This window comes from Peromyscus californicus, unplaced genomic scaffold, assembly GCF_007827085.1.
Source record: "Peromyscus californicus insignis strain IS unplaced genomic scaffold, ASM782708v3 Scaffold_17__1_contigs__length_78620276, whole genome shotgun sequence".
NCBI classification, from domain to species: domain Eukaryota; kingdom Metazoa; phylum Chordata; class Mammalia; order Rodentia; family Cricetidae; genus Peromyscus; species Peromyscus californicus.
In genome coordinates this window covers 3,547,409-3,565,969 of record NW_026294469.1, presented here as the reverse complement: position 1 = coordinate 3,565,969, position 18,561 = coordinate 3,547,409, and the positions used below count along the sequence as shown (strand labels likewise).

General features: G+C 46.7%; 1 protein-coding gene and 1 long non-coding RNA gene across 2 annotated transcripts in view; one reads left to right on the top strand and one right to left on the bottom strand.

Moving 5' to 3' along the window:
- The window catches only part of Ttc39c (tetratricopeptide repeat domain 39C), a 95,650-nt gene extending 86,979 nt beyond the window's left edge, over nucleotides 1-8,671 (bottom strand). The window contains exon 1 of the mRNA XM_052741556.1: nucleotides 7,956-8,671. Within this exon, the coding sequence (XP_052597516.1) occupies nucleotides 7,956-8,137 (182 nt within the window). The 5' untranslated portion in view covers nucleotides 8,138-8,671. The remainder of the gene's footprint in view (nucleotides 1-7,955) is intronic.
- LOC128112545 (uncharacterized) lies at nucleotides 7,378-17,455 on the top strand. Its single transcript, XR_008219015.1, has 4 exons — nucleotides 7,378-7,751; nucleotides 14,193-14,288; nucleotides 15,017-15,102; nucleotides 16,193-17,455. It is a non-coding gene; the product is annotated as an uncharacterized LOC128112545 (long non-coding RNA).
- Nucleotides 17,456-18,561: the final 1,106 nt, after the last annotated feature.

Sequence of the window (18,561 nt, the reverse complement as noted above, 5' to 3'; positions counted from 1 at the left end):
ATCTTACCGATGTCGAGAAGTCATGGTTGACGCTCCCACACGGCAACTGTATGGACGATTCTATCCAAACTTACACCTCCGCTCCTCCCTGTTCAGAAAGTGGGGTGCATTTCCCACACAGTCTCACACACAAAGGATGGCTCAATGTTGATTCTGAATGGTACCATATTCAGAATTTGGTTCTAGGAACACAGTGCTGAAGGAGGTACTGTGTCTTGTCTCATCTTCGAGAGACACAGCTCAAGCCCCACAGTGAACGTCTGAAGCACTGACCATACCGAACCTTCTGAATGGTGTTTTCCTTCTTCACACATTACATGGATGATCGAGTTTGGTTTGTAAATTGCACACAGTAAGAGAATAACAATAAAATACAATTAATAACAATGTATTATAATAAAGTATTACAAATGTATGAATTGGCCAGATGTGGTGACACACACCCGTAATCCCAGGACTTGGAGTCTGAGGCAGGAGTTTGAAGCTAGCCTGGGCTACAGTGAGAATCTGTCTCAAAAAACTAAAATGAAATAAAATAAAAATGTATGAGTTGTTTATATCTAGAACATTCCTTGTAACATTTTCAAACTGTGGTTGACTGTGAGTAACTGAAACTATGAAAAGTGAAACCACAGAGAATAGCGTAAGGTAGACACCAGTTCTTCCCCACCCTGCCTCATTCCCTCTCACAGTGTGAGTTAGTACTAGACGGAGTTTTAAAATTGAGGGGAACTTCATCTGGCCTACACAGCCATTGGCTTCCTGTATTTCTTTAGCGCTTTCTTTTCCTTGAGGCCTTTGCATTAACCCCTCTCAAGTCTCACTGCTGTTGCTAAAGAAACCTGGGTGAGAAAATGGTGTATGTAAAGCTCAAACAGCCTGTGAAAGGTAGAAACACTTGAGATCTACAAATGGTTTCGTTAACTAGACTAGAAGGAAGGATGGAGAGATGGCTTGGCAGTAACTTACTGCTGGTGCTGAAGACCCAAGTTTAGTTCCAACATCTATGTCAGGCAGCACATTACTACCTACAGCTTCAGGTCTAGAGTGATCTGATGCCCTCTATTGGCTCCTGTGGGCAATGCACTCACATGCACATACACCCATTCACACATACATAAAATTAAAGATTAAAATGAATCTTAAAAAATACAATAGAAAAGTCTCCATGATCCAATATTATTTCTCTCTTGTTTTCTTAGCCTCCTCAAAACTTCATAGGGCTTTTCTCGACTGGCTTAGAGGAAACATGTCGTCTAACTGACGTAGCTGTCACCACAGTGGGAGTGACTCAGAGCATACAGACTTTCTGGAGGCCCACTCTTAACTTTGCATCTGTACAAATGTGTGTGTGTGTGTGTGTGTGTGTGTGCGCACGCGCGCGCACGTATGTGTGAACGCACCCACGCCACAACCTAAGGCTTTGGGAGGGTGGGCACTTTTGGGGGGGTGCTATTAATTTCCTCTAAGCCCTCCCATTATTCTATGGGCAACTGCATTTTTAAAAAGAATCCCACTTCAGTTAAATGAATTCTGAAGGAATATTTAATTGGGACCTTTCCATGAACTACAACAGGTGGAAGGAAATCAACATGAGCCTTCCACCCCCGAAGGGAGGAAGACAGAAGAGTCAACAGACGAACTTACTAGCGTTTCTACCAGTCCCTCAAACCATTTTTGCTCGCAGTCCTCTATTTTTCTTGAATTTCTGCATCTAAGGATTTATCCAGACTCCAGCAGCAAAGCTGAGCTACCCTACCACCCCTGAGCTTCCTACAGCCTCTCAGCTTCTGCCTTCCACTGGTCTGACGCGGTGTGGAGCGGGGAAGAAGCTTGGGCCCTACCAGCCCGACATGGTTTGTACCTGGGCTAGCTTACGGTCTGTCACAACTACCTATTGCTGAAGTTGTGATGCACAAGCAGCTACAGGCCAGAGATGATCAAATGAGTACGGCTGCGGCCCAATAAAACTTTATTTGCAAAGACAGACAGCAGGCCGGCACTGGCTGGTAGACCATACTTTCTACCCCCTGAATGATACCAAACCATCTCTGCAGCAATAATCCTAGTTCCACAGTCAACATGTTCTCAAAATACAGACATACAGTACACAACTCCATAACATGTTCCATAACTGTGCTAAGCAGTTTAGGATCTGTACACTCATTGCACACATGTGCACACACACACATTATTTATCACAAAGTTTTCTTTCTTTTACTTTTAACGCTTTGGGACATTTTGTAATTTAAAATGAAAAAGAAAAACAGAATTCATAATCTTACCTATGTCTTCTTTCTCTATCAAATCCTTACTTATTTGTGCATATTTAACATTGGTGCATGCTTAATGGCCCATACACACATTTGCCATGCTTGGGATTGAACACAGGATTCTATGCATTCTCAGCATATTCTTTAATATGCTTATTACTTCAGTAATATCCACAGCCAGAAACTGGTAGTAATACTGTCAGAATAAGACCTTGTCAAAATGATGCCAAGAGATGGGTGGGATGCAGCTCAGTTGGTAGAATCATACCTAAAAGGCAGGGAACCCTGAATTTGATCCCTAGCACCACATAAACTGGGCATGGTGAAGGGCATGCCTGTCACCTCACCACTCGGGAGGTAGAGGGGTAGGTGTATCAGAAGTTCAGTCTCATTCTCTGTTACATAGTAAGTTTGAAGTTAGCTTGGGCTACATGAGACCCTGTCTCCCCTCCCCCCAAAAAAAGATGACAAGAGAGAAAGCAGGGGATGTGACGGTAGCCATCACGGGAGGATGGAGGCTAAATGTCAGGTAATTCCTATGGGAACAGAAATGACCAAGCTCATTGGCGCTCCACATCTGGTTATCCTCAGAGCTTCACATCTGCCCCCTCTCCTACCAGCCCTCTGATTAAAAGACCTTCAAGACATAAAGAGGAAACAACCGTGTCACATCGGGATGGAGGAACCCCAGGAGTGAATTATGGTCATGACAGCACAAACACACAACTGTCTCGGGGAACAGGGAGCTGATATCTAACAGCAAAACAGCCCTAAGAAAAAATCACCGACTCCCAGGTAACATGCACCAACCAGAGGAGAGAGGAAAGCAAAAAACAGAAAAACCATCCACGCAACATCAGCTGCTACTCAGCACACTGCAGCTTTGACCCTCCATGTCTGCCCTACCTGGGTTTCCACCGGCTCCTCCCCCAAACCTAGCTTAAACCACACCATCTCTCACATCCTTCTTTTCATCTTCCCCCAGCTCCTCTCCTTCAACTGACTTCCTCTGCATGAAGCTCGGGCAGCATTTCCTCTGTAAAATGTCCTCTGGCTGGGCTCGGCACTGTTCACCTCTGCACACTACAATGACCTGTGAGTGGTTTCCTAGCCTCTCCAACACTGAGACTCTCAGGCACCTCACCAACTTTGTCTTATCATCAGCCCCAAGGCTTGAGTGTGGGTCACACAAGCCAACAGCCGCTCAATGTGTGGACAACTGCATGAGAGCCCTGAGCTCTGGGAACAGGAGTATCATGAACTGACAAGCACGGCCTTGGGCTCAAAGCAGAACAGTCCTGAGGCATTAGCCAGACAGCTTTTCCTTACTATAACAAAATGCCTGACAGGGAGTACTTTTACAGAAATTCTTCTTAAGCTCAGTGCTATGGAGGGTCACAGTCCATGATCAGCTGATACCCTGGTAAGGGGGCAGTCAGTGGTACATGAAGGCAGCTTATACAGGCGTATGGAGTCACATGGCACGGGTAGAGATAAAGAACACAGGTAGGGCCAGGCTTCCTCCTTTTGTGACAGACTTTTAAGAACTACCAGAAGGTGCCATGAGAAATACGCTCAAGCCCCGGGTGACCTAAGAACCTCTGACTAGGTCCCACCTCCTAAAGGTTCCCCCTTCCAATAGTGCCAAGGCTTTAACCATCTCCCAAAGGTTCCATCTCTTTGGACAGCTAGGCCTTTAAATTCAATACAGCAGAGAGACACAAAGTACATTCATACCACAGCACAAACCTGTCCTGGTCTCTGTGGAGACATCTCCAAGTGCCCGACAGTGGCTGAGCACACAGACACTGCCATTTGCAGGAGGAGCAGAGTTAGCAGGGTCTCCGCTGGGCGGGTATTTCTAATCCCCATGGAGACACATCTGTGCTATACAATCCAAAATGGCTTTCATTGTAAGCAGTTTCTACAAGTGACCATTGCTCATGTGGTACCTATTGATGAAACTTCTCATCTCCTTAATGTGGCATGAGAAAATGACCTTCTTACTTAAAAAAAAAAGTTATGATAATGCTAAATAGACAGTGTTTCTTTGTTTGTCTGAAGGAGAGGACTTTTACCAGAAAGTGGAGTAGGCCACTGTTAGAAGACAGCAAGAAGGAAACAGCTAGTGTTGTGGGGTATTTGATGGTGTTGTGAAACTCCAAGACTGTTAATAAAATTAACCTTGGGTCAGGGGTGGAGCCAGCGACTGGTTGACAAGAATGAGCCAGAGAGAGTGTGGAGGACCCAGGGAGCTGGATAGAGAGGCACAAGTAAGTAGTAGGGAGAGACTTAGAGATTCATGGTCTTTTTTGGTCTGGAATGTGTGGAGAGATGCTTGCTGGGTCTCTGGTAAAAAGGGGAAGGTCACCTGGTTGCTCCTCCGCCATCTCTTTGATCTATCAGGTTTTCACCCCAATATCTGACTCCTGGGTCTTTACTGGTAAATGGAGCAGCTCAGATAAAACAAGAGCTGGGGCTCTGGTTCCCACCCCTGCGGACAAGCAGAGCGAGAAGTGACACTCAAACGCTGGCCACCAAGTCAGTGCTGAGTGTCCAGCAGGTCATTCACGGCTGGACAGGAAAAAAAAAAAAACTTTCCTAAAGTATCATATGACGGTCAAATGTGGTCCATGAGGAGAGCATCATGCAGAAGAGCTCGGGACTGTCAAGACGGTTCAGGTGGTAGAGGTGCTCACCGCCAAACCGGACGATACCAGCTTGATCCCCAGGCACCACATGATATGTACCTCCCCACACACATGCACTAAATAAGTAAATAAAGCAGATGTCATCTAAAATGTATCTGTAAGAGCTAGCTGCACAAACGGGGCATTCTGCCTTGTGCTGAAATGGTGGTGGCAGCAACAAACACCGAGATGGCTAGCCTTCACAGCCTGCACACACGGCGTACCAAGGTGGCTAGTTATAACTGCATGCACACCTGGCGTCAGGATCTGATGATTCTTGTTAATACTGGGTTGTTTTTTGTTTTTGTTTTTTAATTTGTTTGTCTGTCTGAGACAGTGTCTCTTGTATCCCAGAACGGTCTCACATTCACTATGTAGCCAAAGATAACCTTCCCATCCTGATCCTCAGCCTTTACTCCAGAATGCTGGGACTCTTAAGCATGTACCACCACACCCAGTTTAAGTGGTGCAGAAGCCTAGGAATCGGATCCAAGGCTTCATGCACAGGAGGCAAGAACCCAACCAGCTGAGCTGCATCCCTGTCCCCAGCTCTCTTCCTGTTATGTTTAACCGTCAGTCACACTGCAATGGGAAACGTCACCACTACCTTCGTCTTATAGGCAATGAAGCAGTTTTTGAGAAACTGAAAGTCAGCATCCACAACGGGGCAGGGCTAGACCAGAGCCCCAGTCGAAGCCAGTTTCTGACCGTCCTTCTATGCAATGTGCTTCCCAGCCCATGGGTGAGAAGCAGCACATGTTGGAAGTGGGAGGAACGCAAGGTCTTTCCGCATCCCAACACAGCAGATGGAGCGAGGGGAAGCTGATGGGATAATGCTGTCAGTCATTCTGTCTTCTCTCCCTCCATCCCAACTAAAGCAGTAACAACACTGGGAATAAGGTCCAGGGCAGACTGCAACTGTCTCACAAACTTAGCAACGGAGGAAGAACGGTGAAACCCAAGTCTTGATTTAGAACCGGGGTGATGGACCTCACTGCCGCACTAACAGTGAGAATGGATGAAGGAATGCGGCTGGTACTTGTGCTTGGCAAAAAACAGGTATCACAATATTTTTCTTCTTCCTTATCCCCAGTTCCCATTGGAAAACACAGTAGACAGCTCCCAGCTACACATTTCCTGGTCTCCTTCCCTACAGAAAAATTCCATTAAGATGCATCTCTGTCACCAGCCCTCTGTTGACCTCCCATGAAACTGGTCAATGCTTCTCAACCTTCTTAACCCTTTAATACAGTTCCTCATGCTGTGGTGACCCCCCAACCATAAAATTATTTTTGATGCTACTTCATAACTGTCATTTTGCTACTGTTATGAATTGTAATGTAAATATTTTTGGAGATCGAGGCTTGCCAAAGGGGTTGCAACCCACAGGATGAGAACCACGAGGCTAAATAAAGAAAAAGGTTCCTGCTTTCCATGTGACAGGAACATTACCACTTGGTCTATCTAGTGAGTTTCAGGCTAGCCAAGGCTACATAGTGAAACTCTGTTTCAAAAAAAAATTTTTTTTTAATTAAAACAAACCTATGAGCAAGCCATAATATAGAATTAGTAACTTTTAAAAAATCCTCCATCAAAGCCTTGGATGAAACTCAGCTCAAATCAAAATTGTGTGTGTGTGTGTGTGTGTGTGTGTGTGTGTGTGTGTGTGTGTGTATGTGTGTGTGTGTTTTAAATAAGACATTTTGAGTGAGTTCAAATGTTTTCATTTTCAGACCTGTCAAGGAGCTGACTTAAAAGTTAACCTACAGTAGAGCCAAGGTGTGGGGTGCAAGCCTATAATCCCTGACACAGGAAGATCGAGGCTAGCCTGAGCTACAAATAATAGACTATGTCTCAAAAGAAAAACAACAAAGTAAACCAGGCGTAGTGAAAAGTTCCTAGTTGCAAGATACCTGCTTTTGCTGTTTGTAGTGCAGTCGCTGGGCTCAGTGGAAACCGCCATTCTTTGAAGTCTAAGCATTTCTCATTTGCTAACACACTCAATTCTCCAGCACAACTACACTGCGATTCGCTAATTTCAATCTAAACTACAGCCTTCAAGAAACTCCGAAGCATACGCCCTTAAACATGTTCAGGACGGCCTCTAGGCATCCGACTGCCTGTCTACATTCACAGGGCAAACCAGTTCGCTTCCTGAAGCAGGACACCTGGAGGTTTTACGTTCCCAGGGAAGGGAAGGATCCTTCCACAACAGCAGGAAAGCTACTAGACTTAGTTCTTGAGTAGAATTTTTTCAAAGACTGAACACGCGTGTTTCCTTTTCCATTCTTCCGTTATATATATATATGTATGTATGTATGTATGTATGTATATATATATATATATACATATATACATATTCCCTTTACTTTCTTCTGACTAGAGAAATTCTTAATAAATCCACCTCTTGAAAGACATCAGTAACTCATTTCGAAGACTGAGGTTTTGAAAGGATAGGCAGAGATAGGCGATCAGAGTTTGGTCTGAAATTTGTAAGTTTCTGCACAGCGCGATAATTACACTACACTGTCTTTAAACAACAAAAGCATCGGGGATGCCGAAGGATACAAAGCAGAGCGCCACACAAGGACCCGGCACGGGTGCCTCGGGCGGCGCTGGGGTCACAAAGGCTGCCCAGGCAGCACGGGAGCCAGAGTCTCAACCCTGCAAGTGCCAGGCTCGCCGCTGCCTCCGATGCATCAGTCCCCTAAGCCAATGTGCGGTGGGGGACCAGGCGACTGCTGGAAAGCAGCAGAGAAGACACTGGGCACTCCGAGGAGGGCAGAAAGTGAGCAGGAAATGCGGTGTCTGGGAGGGAAGGGACAACGCAGCGGGGGGTGGGGTAGGGAGGAGGATGGGGCCAAGGCGCACGGCAAAGGCTGCAGATAAAGCCCTGGGAGGCGAAGGGGAGCAGGGAAGAGAGCAGCGGCAGGTCGCGAGGTGACCACCCGGTGCGCGCAGCCGGGGCAGAGAGTCGGGAGAGCGGTGTCACCTGTATTGTTTGAAAAGCTGATCCGACTCCCTGAAGCCGTTGTTGAGCAGCATGTTGATGCCAGCCAGGGCCAGCTCCGCGTCCTGCAGGGGCGCCGCCGCCGCCGCCGCCGCCGCCGCTGCCGCCGCGTCCGGTTCGCTTTCGTCCCTCCGCCGCGGCCGCTGCTGTTCCGAGCCGGCCATGGGCGCACGAGGCTCCGCGCGGGCCGAGGCGAGGTGCGGGAGGCGGCTGCAGCGGCCCGCGCTCCCCGAGCCCCGCTCCGACCTGCCGGGAGCCGAGCACAGCAGCCGGCAGGGGGCGGGGAGGGACGCGAAGGCGGAGCCGCCGCCCGGCTGCGGCGCGGGGAACGTGGGCGCCGGGCCGCCCCCACCCGCCGCCCAGGATTACTCAGCAGCCGGCTCGCGGCCACCCCAGCCGTTTCGGGTGTCTGCGCCCGCTTCGATCCAGCCACTCCCGAGCCGCCTCCGCTTCCCGCAGCCCCTCCGGGCCCCGGAACCGGCCCCAGCGGCCCCCGGCGAGTGCCCAGGCTGCTGACACCCACGCGAGGCCCCAAGGCCCAGTCCTCCCGGGATAGGATGGACCCCGGACGCACTGGGCGGGCGGGGGAGCTTTGACTCGGGGTCAGAGAACTCCTGGTCCGCTGCGACAGAGCGCGGCAGGACACCCAGGTGGCTTTGGCTGGGCTCTAAGTGTCAGAACCCTTGGAAGTCCAGCGCCCGGCACCCCCAACTTCGTCCCGACCCGGGCCGCCCACTAGGCCCAAGGCAGCCAATCCCCGAGCAGGTGGGCGGTGGGGGCGTGGCCTCCAGCGCTTGGACCACTTGCTGGGGCCCACCACCAACCTTAGAGCTGAGGAGAGACGAGGGTCCCTGTGCCACACAGCTAAATATTTAAAACTATTAAGAAGTGAGCTGTTAGAATGTATGTGTTCTCTTAGCACCCTGACGACTACACTTCCATGCCAGTGAAACAAATAAAGCTGTGGTTTTTATGTCAGCCAAAGTCAGCAAAATGCCAAAGGTGATAATTTAATCAGAGAGGCAGCCTCACTTCAGACAGTGAGCTGGTGGTGTCTGCATGCACCGTTTAGACACAAAAAAGAAATCGGTTTATGAGTTTTAAAAATGTTATCTCCTTTACTTTAGCAGTTAAACAATAGTGTTAGAAGATTATGTTTAGGGCTGGAGAGATGGCTCAGAGGTTAAGAGCCCTGGCTGCTCTTCCAGAGGTCCTGAGTTCAATTCCCAGCAACCACATGGTGGCTCACAACCATCTATAATGAGATCTGGTGCCCTCTTCTAGTCTGCAAGGATACATGTAGACAGAACACTGTATACATAATAAATAAATAAATCTTCAAAAAAAAAAAGAGGATTATGTACATTCAAAATGGACTAGCTTCCCTGCCTTAGAGGTCATTCACTTCAATTAGAAGAAACTCCCCTGCTGAATGGCTTTTAAACATCAAGACCATTCATACCCAGATCTAGACATTCCCTCGAATATAGCATCCAACACTATAGTGAGCTTAACAGATACTGTCACACATACAGTAATTTAAACTCGCCATGTGTTAGTTTCACAGTTATTTGCACCATTCCTTACAAGGCAATCTAACTCCATATCTCATTTTCACCCACGAAATTTAAGAGTGACGCCAGCTGCTGCCTCTCAGCTGTTAGACTTCTCTCTCTCCTTTCTTACAGGATCTCACTATGCTACTCAGGCTGGCCTGGAATTCCTGGGCTCAGTCACCCTTCCTGGCCTCCCAACCAACTAGGACAACAGGCCCATGCCTCAAGTCTAGCTGTTCTGTACTGCTGTTGTAAAATCATTGTCTGTTTGAGACGGTTTTACTCTGTAGCCCAGATTGGCCTTGAACTCACTACAATGCTCCTGCCTCAGCCTCTGGGCTGCTGGAATTACAGTTTAAGATAACACTCGACAATAACTGAAATAAATTGGAACACTAAAATAAAAAAAATGTGTCTCTGCCTGGACATGGTACCATCTAATTTAGGAATTATGGCATTTATGCTAAGAAAGACTTTACAAATTGACCCTTTAAGTGCTCTTGAAGTAGAGTTAGTCTCAGCTGTAAGCATTGTCACTGGCCTTAATGGCATTCAGACTGTAACCTGTTTTCTTGGGTACTGTAATGACCCATTTATAGGGGATCTGAATGGCATCCTTGATAAGAAAGGATGCTGGGGGGTACACATCCCACTGAGTAGAGAGCAGATCCCAAGTGGCACAGGGCCAGGGTCTCTTTAATGAATTCATGTGTAGACACATTTTGGTGGGCAAGCCGTCAGGAGATCTTCAGGACCATTCTGCCCACTGATTCCACATTAGACCCTGACCTCACAGCATCTCCTGCATTCATGCTGCCAGCCTGGCCAAGTGTCTTCCACTCACAGGCGGCCTGAACTTTGGGCCCCTAGAGCATCCACTCCCAGTACCTGCCCAATGTAGGCAGCAGGGGAGGCGAGCCCAGAGGACAATGTCAAAGTTGGGAGACAGCTGCCCCTCTTCCACCTGGGGAGGGGAACAGAGCCCAGTCCTCTATGTATTATAGCTGGGGAAATGGGGGGGGGGACAAAAAAGGAATTTCAAGCAATTTGTGAGGCCATGGGTATTGTTAACAAGCTGGATTTGGGGCCCTGCAGCGGATGGGGAGTCAGAAAAGACAAAGTAATTTCTGTGAGGCTAGTTTTATCTCAAGGGCCCACCACAGTGGATTAACAAACATCAGGGTAGTTGTCCAGCTCCCCAGCATAGACAGAGGGTGAAGTCTACAGAGTAACACACCTGATATATATGCAAAGTGAGGTTTAATCAGACACAAAATAATTCAGCTACTTATAAATTATAAATGGATACTTGAAAACATCTGCTCAGTGGTAAAGGATATGAAAAGGATTCAAGTGATGGCCGGGGCTCAGCAGTGGAGAGCTTGCTCCCCACATCTGACACTGGGGGTTCACTTCTCAATACTGCCCACAGTCAAGGGGATTCAAAGGGGCTCCCGAACCCCAAGAGGATGCTGTGGTCGGCAATGCCACACTGCCACATTTCTCCTAGCAGGTTGGGAAGTGTGGTTGACTGCTATCTTTGATAGATAATAAGCACAGATCACAGTGAATAGTTAAAAGGTCACGAGGTCTACTCCATTGAAAGGGAAGGAAAATCTGGGTTCCTAACGTTCTCAGTGTCTTCCACTTGACAATGTAGGACCCGACGTACGCTCCTGTAAAGCAAAGTCTTCAGTGCACTTGACTTTAGCAGCTAGGATTTACCCGAGTATGTCCTTCAGCAGCGGAGGGGTAGAAGAGCAGGAAGCTACAGGGGGAGGAAGCTACAGCTCATTTCCTTTCGACAGCCCTCCTGCTATGCTGATGGCCAATAGTCTCTAATGCTGCATCCACCCCACTATAGAAACAAAACTGCAAATGCTGTTACTTCACCACACATACTGCTGTGGTATTTTTATTGCGAACAACAGAAAACCCTGACCCAATTTACCTTAGAGAAACAAATTTGCTGGTTCACGTAGGGGGTTTCCAAAACGAGGCTGTATCTGGAGCTTCAATCCTGTGACCAACACCAGCTTTTCCCTCCTCCTCTCACGTCTGCCCCCCGGGTGCTCAGTGGCACTAATCCATAGTACCTACCTCATCAGAAAGTCTGACCCATGGACAACTTCCTCACAGATGCACAGACAGAATCCTCCATTCAGTTAGCCTTCCACAATCCATCTATTTCAGCCCCTCCTGGCACCCGGAGATAGCTACAGCTCACACAGGACCACATATGAAAGAGGTGATTCTGGGAAAGAGGTGTAGGAGCAGAGGCTGGGACCCCAGGTCCAGGTCTGATGCCATCACTGCTCCCTTCTTCTAGGAGGGAATGTCAGGACTGCTGTAATTAAGATGGCAATGGCTGTTACAACTGGAATACAGCATTCTACAAAAGTACCTTAAGAAAATGTAATTGTTCTGGGGTGCCATTGAAAGAACTCTTTGGTAAAGCTACCAATAGAAACAGCGTGTCTTTGTTTATTTTTTTATAAATCTGCAGTCAGTTCTGCAAATGTCTGGAATGCCAAGGAGAGTAGAAGAATGCATAGCCCTTTTACTAGGCTGGGGTGGGGTAAAAATGGCTGAGCTGCTCTTAATTAGAAGACAAGTAAGCTCAAGGTTCAGTATGGAAAACTGGGTAGCAGATCTTTTTTCTTCTCACAAGTGGTAGTCACTAGCTTGCTTCAGAGGAGAGGAGTGAGTGTTACCCCATGGGTGTTTCTCTAGCTCAGTGGATGTGGTGGTTTGAAAGAAAATGGCCCCCATATGGAGTGGCACTATTAGGAGGTATGGCTTTGTTGGAAGAAATATGTCACGGTGGGGATGAGCTTTGAGGTGTGCTTTGCTCAGGCTACACTCAGTGTGACACAGTTTACTTCCTGCTGCCTGTGGACCAAAATGTAGAACACTCAGCTCTTTCTCCAGCACCAGGTCTGCCTGCACATCACATGCTATGATGATAATGGACTAAACCTCTGAACTGTAAGCCAGCCCCAATTAAATGTTTTCCTTTATAAGAGTTGTCATGGTCATGGTGTTTCTTCACAGCAACAAAAACCCTAATAAGGCAGAAGTTGGAACCAGGGATGGGATATTGCTGTGACAAGCCTGACCATGGTTTTGTTTGGAGGAATTTGGACTTTGGGACTTTGGTTTAGAAGCAGTGGAATGCTTTAAACACTGCTTAATGAGCCATCCTAGTGGGAACCTGGAAGATTTGAACTGTGGGGGCCTGGCTCAAGATGTTTCAGAAGAAAAGAATTTTAGCATGTTGTCTAGAGATTGTTCTTGTGACATTTTGGTGAAGAATGTGGCTGCTTTTGGCCCTTGTCCAAAAAGTCTACCTGAGGCTAAAGTGAAGAGATTTGAATTAATTCCGTTGGCAGAGGAAATCTTAAAATAGCATATTGTAGACTCTGTTGTGTGGTTACTAGTATTCATGCTTATAAAGATTCATAATGAAAAGCAGCAAGCTGAGCAAGGAAAAATACAAAATGTACAATTTAAGGAGAAAAGGGCACCATAAGTGGAATGGAGCCAAGTCCTGTGTTCAAGGAAATAAACAGATTAAGAAATGGAATAGAGAGAGTGGTGATCTCAGGGCAAGACCCCACCCAGCTAAGCTTTCAATTTGTGGAAAGGAATTAAAGAATAGTTTAGGTCCAGGTGTGGTTGTACATACCTTTAATCCTAGCACTCAGGAGATAGAGTCAGGTGGATCTCTAAGTTTGAGGCCAGACTGAGTGAGTTCCAGAACACCCAAGCTTAGGCAGTGAAGGACAGAAAGCTGGTGAAGATGTAATTAAACAAGGGGGCCATGTTCCCATACCAGTAAGCAGCAGAACTTGGCAGGTTTGGCCACATGGTTCTGGCTTTAGAGTCAAGGACAGAAGAAAGAGATTATGGAATCTTTCTCCATGACTAGGAAAGCCTCTGAGGCCAGGCATATGTCAGGGGTGTCCCTGCATGGAGGCCCATAGAGGCCACTGAGTGAAGCTGTGAAGGTGAAGCTGGATTGCCTTAGAGACCCCAAGATTTTGGAGATGCCAGGGCCATTGGATACCTCCTGAGGAAAGCTGCTAACAGGCAGTGGAACCAGCCCAAGAGAAAGAATTATGCTGCAGTCAACAAAGCTGAAAGGAGTTGGAGATCTGAAGAGCATTTTGACATCAGACATGGAGACGCAGAGTTTGGAGTTTGTCCAGCTGGTTTTTGGTCTTGCTTTGGTCCAGTATTTCCTCACTATGCCCTCCCCTTTGTTTTGGAATGGTAATATATATCCTGTGCCATTCATTATATGTTAGGAGCATGTGATCTGTTTTTTTTATTTTGATTTTACAGGGGATTACAGTTAAGAGATTTCATGAATCTCAGAAGAGACTTTGAACTTTAGACTTTTAAATCAGTTTGAGACTGTTACAGACTAGGGGGACTTTTGAAATTGGATTGAATGCATGTTTGCATTATGAAATGACTACAAGCCTTTAGGGGCCAGGGAGTAGAATGTGGTGGTTTGAAAGAAAATAGCCCCCATGAGGAGTTGCACTATTAGGAGGTGTGGCTTTGTTGGAGGAAGTGTGTCACTGTGGGGGTGAACTTTGAGGTCTCTGCTCAAGCTACACTCAGTGAGACACAGTTCACTTCCTTATGCCTGCAGATCATGATGTAGAACTCTCAGCTCCTTCTCCAGCACCATGTCTGCCTGCATGCTACCATGTCCTGCCATGATGATAATGGACTAAACCTCGGAACTGTAAGCCAGCCCAATGAAATGTTTTCCTTTATAAGATTTGCCATGGTCATGGTGTCTCTTCACAGCAATTAAAAACCCTAAGACAGTGGGTCTCAACCTTACTAATGCTGTGACCCTTTAATACAGTTTCTTATTTTGTAGTGACCCCAACCATAAAACTATTTTTGTTACTACTTCATAACTGTAATTTTGCTACTGTTATGAATCATAATATAAACATTTTTTTTGAGATAGAGAGTTGTCAAAGGGGTCAGGACCCACAGGTTGAGAACCATTTCTTAAGCTTGATGCATGCCACTCAAGCTGCCCTACAGAGCACAGAAATTACTCCAGGGCAGGAAGTCATCCCTTCCAGACATCTCCTCATGTGCCTGTCTCCAAATGGAATACCTGATGGACATCAGCAGGGCTTACTTAACAAGGTGTTTATTAGGAGCCATACTCTACCACTGTAGATTCATAAAAACTGGAAGAGACCTGTGTCCTTCCTCCAGATGGCACAGTCCACCCCCCACCCCCACCCCCGGGCTCAATAGCTCAAGCAAGGAGAGCCCCATTGCCAGCCCTCAAATGCCATGTCTTTGAGGGGGAATAGTGTCCCCTTTTACTTTTCAGATAATATCTCACACACATTCTCTTCTACCCCCAACACACATCTCTCTTCCCTTTAAGTCTTCTCTTCCGTTTCCATCACTACCCTGCTCCATCTCTTTTCTGTCCCGGGCCAGGTCTCTGGAGAGAAGACTCTCACTGGTTTCAAGATCTGGGTCTGCCAAGTCTCCAGAAAGGGAGCAACTCTGGTCCCATGGATGAGGTGGGTGTCAAAAGAAACAGTGGGCTCCGTGCACTGCAGGGTGGGCTTTCTCCTGTGGTGTCTTGAAAGCAAACACATATTGCTGTTGTGAATAGTTTTTCCCGCTACCCGGTCTTTACCTAGGACAGAAATGCATTTTTCTCATTTCACGTACTGTTACTTCAGTTCTTACTGACAGTCCCAGCATCACTGTGCCTAGATTATTAACCCTTTCTTAGGTGGATTGGGGAACGGCCCCTCCCAGCACTTCTCTCTAATCACAAACTCCGCTTGTGACCACACAGGTGAATTTATCTCGAGTGGAAGCAATAGTTTTGGTAATTCTTCTCAGACTGGATTCGGCTCCAAGTCTCTAGGTGTAGTCAGGTCTTCCTGGAGAGTCCAGAGCATATGGTGGGTGTTCAACCCTCGCAAAACCAGTTCATATACTGCACGGTAAAGAGGAGGGGTGTTAGACCAGGAGGCTAGACATGGGCCACGCCCCGACCTTGCAGTGCATTAACTGTGACCTGCGGCAATTTTAGCTCAGCTCTCCGAGCTTCCATATCTTCATGTGGAATATGAAGACAATCAGTCACCTTCAGGGTGAGAAAAGCCAGTCGGGGCCTGTGCAGACACTTTCTTGGACCAATGCCTGGTTGCCCGGTGGAGAACACACCTTGAATGACAAATTTTTGAATGCTGAGGCAGGAGAACCTGGAGTGTGATGCCACCTTGGGCTACACAGTAACCCTGTCTTAAAAAGAAACAGAAGTATAGTGCTGAGATTGCTAGTGTTATTACTAAGCAAGTCCACTTGCTAATATTAATTAAACTCAGTGGATCCTTCTGTCCATATCTGTACTTGTCAACAGTATTATCTTAAAATATCCAGCACAAAGAAAATCTATGATATTGAAAAACCAGATGCATCATCTGGAGATGATTAACTCAAACTATTTCTAACACAAACAGCACAGGTTTGCTATTATTAATGTTTCTTCAGAATGTACAAAATATGTAAAAAAAAAAATCTACATTTTCAGGTTCTTTATTTGGAGCTGAACAGTCCCTGCTTCCATACTCCATTAATACTTTTTTTTCTTTTTAGAGACAGGGAGAATGGCATGTGTCCCAGGCAGGCCTCAAACCTGTTAAGCAGTTGAGGATGACCTTGAACTTCTTACCCTCCACCTGCCAAGCGTTGTGATTACAGGATTGTGCCACATGTGGACTTTAGTTGGTGCCGAGGATCAAAGTTGGGGCACCTACATATTCAGCTGCCAACGACCTATGTGTCCAGCCCCATTAACGCTTTTGACTCTCTGAAGGGCTTGGTGAAAAACAGGTAATTACGATTGTTTACTGTGTAAAGCTGGGGATCAGCTTCATGTTTGTGAGGCAGGCTGCTGCCACTGTATTGTACAAAGCTAGCTTTTTGTTGTTGTGGCAATACCTAAGAGAAATAATTCAAAGAAGGAAAAGGGTTTTTCTTTTTTTTCCTGGTTTCAGAAAGATGAATGTTTACACTAACTGGCTTGCTCCTCTTTCCTCTTTTAATCCATCTGCCCGGCCCCCACTGAGCCTGTTAGATGGTGTCAACCACATTCAAGGAAGGTCTCCCCAGTACCCTTATATGGCAATATCTTCACAGGTACACTCAGAAGTGAGCTATACTAACTGCCTGGACATCTCTCAATACCATCAAGTTGACAATCAAAATTAACCACAAGTGTGGCTAACATATTTTACACCAAGCTGGCTTATCTCAGTAAGGAAAGACACATTGCAAATTGACTATCACCTCATTCATGACTCACCTGTGGCTTTTTTTTTCTGGTTAGCAATCCAGGTGTCTCAGCATAGAATTCTGTACCACTGAATTCCTCTACGATGGGTCAGCTGATCTCTCCTTGCAGATAATGCACAGTGCTCTTCCACAAAATACTTGTCAAGTGTTCCTGCTGTATCAGGAACAGGGATAATTGCTAGTAAAATTGAGACAACTCCCATAAGATCCTTACCCTAGGACAGCTCACTACCAAAGACCCAGATGTAGCCAGATACTCATTTGTCACAAAATACGGTGCATGCCACAAAAGGTCTGAGTGCCGAGCTGGTCAGAATTTTATAATCACGCACACTTCCAGTGACAGGGCTGTGATCTCAGAGGTGCTCTTGTTCTTGTCAAGCATACTTACAAGATCCTGGCTCCTACCACACACCTATGCAGATGCCTGTTGCTAGGCTGCAAACCAGTGCCCTGTGTTACTGCACTGAGCACGACAGCAGTGTTTATGCATCTAAACTTATCTGAATGGCTTGCTCACGCCAGCCCGCCACAGCCTTACTATGACTGTGACATTAGTAGGTGATAGAGTTTTTATTTTGGCTCCATATAATCTCACAGGACTTCTGTTGGTCTGTCATTGATCAAAATGTGACTGTAGACATTATTATCTCTCTAAATGACCACAATAAGTGTATACCGAACATACTGATACCAATATTTTTATTTTAAAATATATTTTATTGAGAATTTCATACAATTTATTTTAATTACTTTTATTTTAACTTATTTTTTATGTAACCCACTAAGTCCAATCTGTGCTACCCATAAACTCACAAGTGTGGGGTCGTCCACCGGAGCATGCTCGACCTATCAGGGACACACCCTTAAAGAAAACCGACTCTCCCTCCCCAGAAGCCACCAGCTGTCCATGGCTCCTCAGTTAGAGGTGGGGGATCATGAGCCCTGTAAGTGATTTGAACAAGAACAGCCCTCATAGGCTCATATACTTGGATGTTTGGTCCTCAGTTGGTGGAACTGTTTGAGAAGGACTAAGAGGTGTGGCCTTGTTGGAGGAGGTGTGTCACTGGGGGTGGGCTTTGAGGCTTCAAAAGCACACCATTCCCAGTGAGCTCACTCTCGGCCTTACACTTGGGGATCAGATGTAAGCTCCCAGCTACTTCTCCAGCGTCATGTCTGGCTGCCTGCTGCTATGCTCCCTGCCTTGATGGTCATGGGCTCTAACCCTTCGGAACTGTGAGCCCAAATTAAAAGCTTTCTAAGTTGCCTTGGCCATAGTGTTCTGTTATAGCAGCAGAAAAGCAACTGACACCAGCCCTTTCCCTATCACTAACTGACTTGATCTTGTGCAGCCAGACACAGTGGCTATGTGTCCGTGAGTGCTGTGGGTCTGTCATGTCCAGAAGACACTGTTTTGCTCCAGTCTTCTCCACTTGGGCTCTTACAATCTTTCTACTCTCTTCCATAATAGCCAGAGAGCCTTGAGGACAGGGTTTATATAGACATCCCATTTGTGACTAAGCACTCCACAAACACTTACGTTCTGCACTTTGACCAGTTGTGAGTTTTTACATTAACCACCACCCACTGCACGAAGACACTTCTCTGAGGAGCTGAGAGCTGCACTAACCTGTGGGTGGAATTCAGGGAGCAGTTTGCTACTGTGTCCA